The sequence below is a fragment of the Anoplopoma fimbria genome, chromosome 14, assembly GCF_027596085.1.
Source record: "Anoplopoma fimbria isolate UVic2021 breed Golden Eagle Sablefish chromosome 14, Afim_UVic_2022, whole genome shotgun sequence".
Taxonomy (NCBI): domain Eukaryota; kingdom Metazoa; phylum Chordata; class Actinopteri; order Perciformes; family Anoplopomatidae; genus Anoplopoma; species Anoplopoma fimbria.
Window position 1 is genome coordinate 8,474,306 of NC_072462.1, and position 8,327 is coordinate 8,482,632.

At 40.8% G+C, this 8,327-nt stretch overlaps 1 protein-coding gene across 1 annotated transcript; it reads left to right on the forward strand.

Moving 5' to 3' along the window:
• Positions 1-1,548: 1,548 nt before the first annotated feature.
• On the forward strand, positions 1,549-6,943 carry txnl1 (thioredoxin-like 1). Its single transcript, XM_054612613.1, has 8 exons — positions 1,549-1,848; positions 2,695-2,791; positions 4,206-4,379; positions 4,684-4,806; positions 5,096-5,165; positions 5,289-5,461; positions 6,476-6,580; positions 6,664-6,943. Exons 1-8 carry the CDS (start codon positions 1,751-1,753, stop codon positions 6,691-6,693), a joined length of 870 nt encoding a protein of 289 aa, XP_054468588.1. The 5' UTR covers positions 1,549-1,750; the 3' UTR covers positions 6,694-6,943.
• The last annotated feature ends 1,384 nt before the right edge of the window (positions 6,944-8,327 follow it).

Here is an 8,327-nt window from a genome sequence, read left to right on the forward strand (position 1 = left end):
TTTTTTTCCTTCGGATGCAGTGACACAAAATGGATATGTTTTTGAAACAACAAAGTGATGTGGGAGACAACTCTGCAACACTAAAAGATCCAAAGCGTGTGGGGAGGAACTATAACCTTGTATACATTAGATTTGGATTCAAAATTATTTCGGTCATTAATGGCATAGCACGTAATTAAAAACCAGTTTATTATATATTTTTTGTCATATTATGTTTTTCTTCTTATTAATAATTTGGGAATGTAGTCCTCAGATTTTTAAAATATTAATCAGAAGTGGGCTGAAAACCCTGGCCTTTATGCCACAGGCCGGCTCTGGGAGTGAACCTTGTATTAAAACTGATCTATAATGTTGTTAATGGGTTCTGGGCTCTTTATTTTTTTGGTTAATCCTGCAGGTACAAAACTAAAAGTAATCTGAGATTTTTTGGATGAAAGACAGATATTTAACAATTTACAATTGTAGCTTTACAAAAGAAACTGCTTTCACTGTCTTCAAAATCTCACGACTATAAACTTCTGTTGATTAAAATAAAAAGATTTCTATAAGGCTACAATATAATTGTATTTTTACAAATATATTATTTTTTGTTTACTTACTGTAACATCTAACAAAACAGCTGAACCCTGAATATAAAGGGACACCCCACTGATTGTACACATCAAGTTCAGTTTATTTGTCATAACGAGTACTTTTCATCATGTGCAAAACTGTCTTCTGTGGCTTTGGAGAGAGAGAGTGTTGTCCAATCTGAGGAAGTAACCCCGATGATGTCAAAGTGATGTCATCAGTGTTATCTCTGTTTGATCTTGAGCCTTACACTTTTTAAACAGAGACCCTATATAACAAACTGGGTGTCTGTGGGCATCTACCAGACAGGCTTAAAGAAAGATGTTAAAGCCTAGCTTACCAAGTTGCATCATGGAAAATGTATGATCTATTGAACCATACTATGGACTAAAAGACAGGATATGGGCCCCCATTGCTTTAATTTTGACCTCACTTTTTACGATCTGTCTTTTGTGAGTACCCCGACATCATGGAAGGCTAATACTAAAAAACTGGAGTACCCCCTTCAAATTAAATTCAGGCTTGACAGCATTACCAATTTGTACAGTAACTTTAAAATAAATAAAGAATTGACTAGAACCAGCCTGCCGAACAGAAGTAGTTATTGGTCATCCTATTTCCATGGAAGGTGATCGTAACATTCAAATGGCCAGAAACGAAGAAGTAAAACAGGAAACGGCATGCAGGGAGATTCAAAGTTCAATCAGACTATATTAATGGGATTTTCACTGTTTTGTTAAGAGTTGATTGGCTGTAAAGTGCATCTATTCCAACATGTCTTTTTTTTTTTAACTGTAGTAAATATAACAATGAAATCAGTACATTTCTGAAAAGATTGTAAATGATCAGAGTTCCAGATGTTGTTTTTGGAAATAGGGCCTAAGTATTTCCCCCCTCATCCTGTGGAGGGCAGCAAAACGCATAGAAGCGTCTAGACTGCCAAAACAAATCACAGAAGAAGAAAGAAAAAAACGCCCTTTCCGGTTGTCTATCGGCCAATCAGGAGTCCACATCCGGAAGCAGCTCGATGTACCTGTAGTGTGGTTCTGAAAGGAGCTAGTTAGCTAATATACTGACAGAAAGCTAAAAACACAACACTTCATTTTTATTAAGTTACCCGGCTTCCCGTCCTGAACACCACCCGACTAACCAGAACACACGGCAGCCGCAAAACGGTACCATGGTTGGTGTTAAAGTGATCGCCAGCGACCCGGACTTCCAACCGGAGCTAGCGGCGGCCGGCTCCCGGCTCGCCGTAGTGAAGTTTACAATGGCTGGGTAAGCTCACCAACCCGGCTCCGAGGCCCAGCGGCTTGCAGCGTTTAGCACTTTAGTCCGTCCCATCAACGTAAGACTGGGAGAGCGTTCACATGTCGGGGTTCGGCTGTTTTTGGGGATCTGACACGAGCGGGACAGCCACGTTATCTGATACGTGTAGCTTGTTTTAAGTCAGGAAAGCAAGGTTAGCATGCTATCTTTAGCAGCTGTTAGCTGAATAACGCTAGCTCTGTTGCTTACAATGACATAGCAGTATTACAGTGACTTGGCTGCTCAGGGTACGACAGGTTTCATTATAAAAAACGGCAACAGTACCACCAATATACATGTAACAAATGTAATATGTATCTCGCCACTGTAGGAAGTCTTTGTATATCTTAGCACTTTAATCGTGCTTAGTACGAAGGGCTGTTCATCGTTAACTTAGTTTGAGTAGCTCAGCTGTACATGAGTTGCAATAATTGCCTTTTTAATATATTTGCAGGTTGTAAAATATGAAATGTTAAAGGTCTCTCTGGTAGCTTGTAATATGGTTAATAAATGAAATGCCTTGTGGGATTTATGCGAAAAAATTACAAGATCCAATTTTGACCTCTGGGAAACTGATGGGCGTTCATCAAATATGTCTTATATTGCAGGTTGGATCAAGCATAACGCACCAGCAACACCTTACAGTGAAGCCATAGATATCTTTGATTTTGAGACAAATCATATAAACCATTGATAAGTAAACTGTTTTCGGCTTCTTTAATGTTAACTGACTTGTTGATTAACCGACTAACTGGTTTCAGCTCTACCCGGTAGACCGGAGCAGACGGCTAACACACTGTCCTCTGCCCCCTTCAGGTGTCGGCCCTGTGTCAGAATAGCTCCAGCCTTCAACACGTTGAGCAACAAGTACCCACAGGTCGTCTTCCTCGAAGTAGATGTTCATGTCTGTCAGGTGAGTCCACCAACATGGTGTTGATGATTTAAGGAGAGCAATGGCCGTTGAATCACTTTTCTCTGAAAACCCAGGTGTAGCATTGATTTTTATCATTTATTAGATTGTGATTATTTGGGGCGGTGTCAGTACAGACCTGTGTCAGGTCTGGGAACTTGTGTTGATCCATTTATACCAATCACTTTCTTATTGTTTTGATTTGTTTCTGGTGTTGAAGCAATATTAAATAAAGAAGTTAAAAAAAATTCATTACTGAATTCCTTTATGAACTATCAGCCAAAAAAAAAGAAGCCTTGTTCTATTTTTATTTTTTCCAAAGATGCATTTATGATTAATGTACCAACAGCTGGGGCTGGGGATGAAAATAAGTTTTAAGCTATATCTCTGTATAGTGCATCAGATGTCATGTATTGAAGTTAGTTTATTATACGTGGTCCCTGTGGAATATGTTTGTTACGGAAAAATGATCTTATAACATTTTTGCCGAGGTAACTAGTTGACTACTACCCTAAAAGTCAGTGTAGTCTGAGTGAAGTAGAGTGTCTAAAGGATAAGGTTGTTGTCATTCAATATTTTTCTTATATTCAACAAATCCCATGAAAAGTCCAAAACCATTGAATTCATAGTCCCTCTCTCAATGCCTTTCACTTCCCTGTCCTGACTGTGGCACTCAACGCCAAGCACATTGTTGCTTCTGAAAACGTTAATCTTTAAAATGTGTCATTTTCTTAAAGGCTTCTCAGTAATTTCTTAAAACAGCTGGTCACTGTAGTTTTCAACCAGTGTCACACTAACAGGAGGAACTAGCGCATTTGTTGACAATTTTCATCTGTGGATTAAACCAGGTCTGTTGCCCTAGGGAGTATTTGGGGCAGCAAGGTGTGGGATTGAGCTAAAAATACTAGTGTGTGTGTGTGTGTGTGTGTGTGTGTGTGTGTGTGTGTGTGTGTGTGTGTGTGTGTGTGTGTGTGTGTGTGTGTGTGTGTTTTTTTTTCATGGTAACACTTCACCCAGTGAACCAGTGTGGCTCATTTATGTGTTTTATAGTTTTTTATCACGATGGCGCTCTTTGGCACAGATTAAGAATATGTTACTCTTTAACCACACAGACAGAAACTTGGTAGCAGGATCCGTTCATTGTTGGTTTTGTTTTTTTCTGGAGATTTGTCAAAGTAACAAAAAATCTAGAACTTAAACCAGACTTATCTTTCAATTTGAAATTGCACAGGAAGTAGTGACTCTACCAAGATATTACCAGCCATTAGGGATTAAAATTTTACTCTGGCTAAAACCGTGATGTGACATCTGAAGTTGTAAAAGAGACACCAGAGAGATGCTGCTTTGTGTTAAACCAACAGTTGGTTTTAGACCAAAGTTTAAGCAAACCTTACAACATCGTTTCTCTCTTTCTCAGGCAACAGCGGCCGCCAACAACATCTCAGCCACGCCGACATTCTTGTTCTTCAGGAACCGGGTTCGGGTGGACCAGTATCAGGGGGCAGACTCTGCGGGTCTGGAGGAGAAGATCAAACAGCACACAGAAAACGACCCGGGAAACAGCGAGGACTCCGACATTCCAAAGGGATACGTGAGTTGAGAGCGTTACTGAAGGACTTTGGTTGCGTGTGTGCAGGATTTAATATTAAATTGAATTGTCTGCCATTTTTGAAATAGATAAAAAATACTCTCTTGGATTTTTTTTTCTTTGTGCATTATTCTGTAGCAATACAGATATAGAGGCTAAAAAATGCATCTGAAGGGAAAAACAAACAAACAGATAAGCATGTGCAGAATTTGTGTGAACCGGAATGGATGAGCGTCAGATGCCTCAAAAGGACATGTTTAAATGAAAAAAATGTTATATACATAAGTCTTTGTCTCGTTACTTGCAGATGGACCTCATGCCTTTTGTCAGCAAAGCCGGCTGCGAGTGCCTCAACGAGAGCGACGACTGCGGCTTCGATAACTGCTTAATCAAAGACTCCTCCTACATGGAGTCCGACTGCGATGAGCAGGTACAAGCTTTTTCCCGCCGATGCTTCGGCGCCCTAATGTGTGGTATCACAACTCAATCTGTTCGCTGTTATTTCCACAAGTCTGTCATTTTTCCCATTCCAAATATTTGTGCAAAAGAAAAGAGAGCTCGTCTCAGCCTTTGCCGCCACACAGCACACCGCGTTGGTCAATCAGCGTGCTGATATCTTAACACTCTCTTTCAGCTTGTGTGTAGTTAATTATACTTAATTTAAAGTTAAATTCGGTGGTTATTTCTCTAATATGTTGCCATCCTTTAATCTTGTCTAGTTGCTGATAACTATCGCCTTCAACCAGCCTGTGAAGCTCTTCTCTATGAAGCTCCTGTCCTCAGACTTTGGTGAGTTTTTAATGCCGCTTTTCACGTAATAATCTTAATCTGGCGACAGCTAACATCCTGTCCTTTTTCTCCTTCCTCCCTACTTCCTTTCCCTCCCCTCCTCTCGCCCGTCTCCTTCATCAGCCCAAGCCCCTAAGGTGGTGAAGGTGTTCATTAACCTCCCCCGGTCGATGGGCTTCGACGACGCCGAGCGGAGCGAAGCCACTCAGAGCCTGGAGCTGTCGGAGGAAGACTACAAAGACGACGGTCTGATCCCACTGCGCTACGTCAAGTTTCAGAACGTACAGAGCGTCACGGTGAGGGCAGGTCGCCAACACGCACTGCTGAGACAAAACCGTGGTCAGGCTTGAGACCAAATGTCAAATTGAATGTTAGACAGTTGTGAATGATCAACCAGTGGGCAGGACACCAGGGCCCCGTATATATTAAGTGGGGAAATCTGGACATAATTAGATGAAAATTCTCATTGAGAGACATTTCTGGTTTAAAAACTAAATGTTGAACAGAGTTCCCGTTCCCACTCAAATGACCACGCAAAACAGTTCAATGTCCATTCTACTCCTATTCTATTTCTGTGATTTTTGTGCAAATAAATTGGCGATTGTTGTCGGATGCGACGGTGACAACGCACGTCAGTGAGACCGTACATTTTGGATGCAGCTCGCTCGGGTAAGAAAGCGGATGCAGCTCCAGAATTCTGGTAGGATTAAACAGGGCCATGTAACAGCTGACCTGTACGAACGTGGTTCCAGCAGAACCATTTTAGTGGTTAAATCCTGCAACCTATCTTCGTACAGTGTTTCAGATGATATCTTACAAAAAGTTATTCCTCTGTTGTTCTTGCATTTCCCCGCAAAAGTTCAGCAACGTGTCAATTTCCGATTGTTAAATGCATAAGGTCTTTTCAAAATAAATGTGCGTCCTCACAGGAAACATACTTAGGTTTAGGCAACTAAACTATTTAGTTATGTTTAGGAAAAGACGTCGTTTAGGTTAAAATAACTATGGAAATGTCGTTACTTAAGTACGAAAGTTACGCAACAAAAAGATCAACAAGGACTTCTCGTTTCACTAGGGGGGGAAAACAGCGGCTTCCTGGGTGAGAAATTCGTTTGACCAGCCAGCCCTGTGGGCTTTACGTGATACATGATTACGTGGATTATATCCGTTTTAATTTCGTTTGATATCTACCAATTACAGCGCTTTATTTCTAGTTGGTTTAGTTACAAATGCTGGACGAGAGCAGCCTGACTGGTTACTGTGTTTATTGACGACATTCTTTTTTTTTCCTTTTCTTTTTTTCTTGCCAGCTGTTTATCAAGTCAAACCAGGGAGACGAGGAGACGACAAAAATCAACTACCTGACGTTCATAGGCACTCCAGTACAGGCCACCAACATGAGCGACTTCAAGAGGGTATGGACCCATTCCAGCCGCGTGGGCTCATTCATGTACAGCTTCGTCTCACCCACTCACCATTTTATTCTGTCGCCATGCAGGTCGTGGGAAAGAAAGGAGAGAGTCACTGAGCAGGAGAACCAAAGTGACAACGAGAAGAGGAAGAGGAGGCTGCAGATACATCCAAGGACTTTCCCTCTGCCAAAGCTGCCACACACACACACACACACACACACACAAATACACACACACACACACACAGCCTCCAGCTGAACTCCTCAAGCTCTGAGTGAATTCTCCGTCTGTGGAGACTCAGTCTAAAAATTGTTTGTATTGTAATTCTGATGAAAATGACTGTAAATAAAACACAATCCTTTTTCAAAGGCATGTGAGTTGTGTCTGCTTTCTGTGGGAACTACTGGAGGAGGAGGAGGGGTAACAGTAGCAGTGAATGTGGGAAAGGCAACATACACACACACGTAAACACACACAAATGCAAAACAGACAGAAGCTCTGTGCATGTGTTTGTGTGTACGTGTGTGCATGTACATGCATGTAAGTACGTATACATACATGTTTGTACATGCATAAAATAAATTCTTAGTCTGATCGTAATTGTTTTCTCTCCTGTGTTTATGACTTTAGAACAAGTTTTTAAAAAAGGGTTTTGACAGGGTAATCTCTAAGCTACTTAATATTTCATCTGTAGACAGTAGAAAATGATCATTTTTAAACGTTACTTTTTTTAATCTATGAAAACAGGTGAAACAAAAGAAAAAGTATTGGAAGTTTATTTTCTTTTTTGTCAGGATCATTTTCGGTCACAAAAGGCTGTAGTGCACAACTTCCCTATGTTCTAATAAAGACAAAGCATTTGTGTTTTCTTCCAGGTGAGTTTTAATTTCTCCATACACAATAAATACAAGCTAAATATATCTTGTGTTAGCAAATTATGTACAGTATATAAAAAATATACATATGGAAGGAACAAAACCAGTTTTCAACTTGTTGGGAGAGAAAACATTGACATGTTTTGACTCTCAAGGCTTCTGTAGGTTAATGATTCCAAAAAGATTTGAAAAGCCCACTGATCCTGTCCAGGTTAGTGTTCTACTGCTCACTGCATGTTTCAGTGCAACGGGCTGTAAACACACGCTGCCTCGTTGAAGTCCCTCCTCTTCCAGGAATGAATCGAACCCTCATAGCTCCTCCTCCCTCTTCTTCCTGCTCTCAAACAAAAGTCTCTGAGAGGTGAAATGGGCGCAGCGAGGAATTCAGCTGGAGCAAGAGAAGTTCTGCTGTTCGATCTGTCTGGATCTACTGAAGGATCCAGTGACTATTCCCTGTGGACACAGCTACTGTGTGAGCTGTATTGAAAATTACTGGGAAGATGAGGATTGGAAGAAAATCCACAGCTGTCCTCAGTGCAGACAGACATTTGGACCGAGGCCTGCCTTGGTGCAACAGCAGAAAAGCAGATGTAAAGTATGGTTTCGTCGCAGAAAATACACTTTTGGGGTATTTTCAGGCTGAAACAACTTTTGTGAGCAAAAAAGCTGTAAATGCATCTAAAAGTGATGAAAGTATCATGTTTTCATGAAAACATAAGGAAACTTGTTGATATTAGTCCAGAGGCCCTTACTTGAAGAAACTCATGTAAAGTATGGTTTCCTGTCAGAAAATACACTTTTGGGGTATTTTCAGGCTGAAACGACTTTTGTGAGCAAAAAAGCCGGAAATGCATCTAAAAGTGATGAAAGTATCA

Bases quoted from the DNA above. Each gene is read 5' to 3' on its own strand.
- txnl1 (XM_054612613.1), top strand. From the start codon at position 1,751: ATGGTTGGTGTTAAAGTGATCGCCAGCGACCCGGACTTCCAACCGGAG. The intron at 2,792-4,205 runs GTGAGTCCACCA...TCTCTTTCTCAG, and splicing joins TAGATGTTCATGTCTGTCAG to GCAACAGCGGCCGCCAACAA. The intron at 5,166-5,288 runs GTGAGTTTTTAA...CTCCTTCATCAG, and splicing joins GCTCCTGTCCTCAGACTTTG to CCCAAGCCCCTAAGGTGGTG.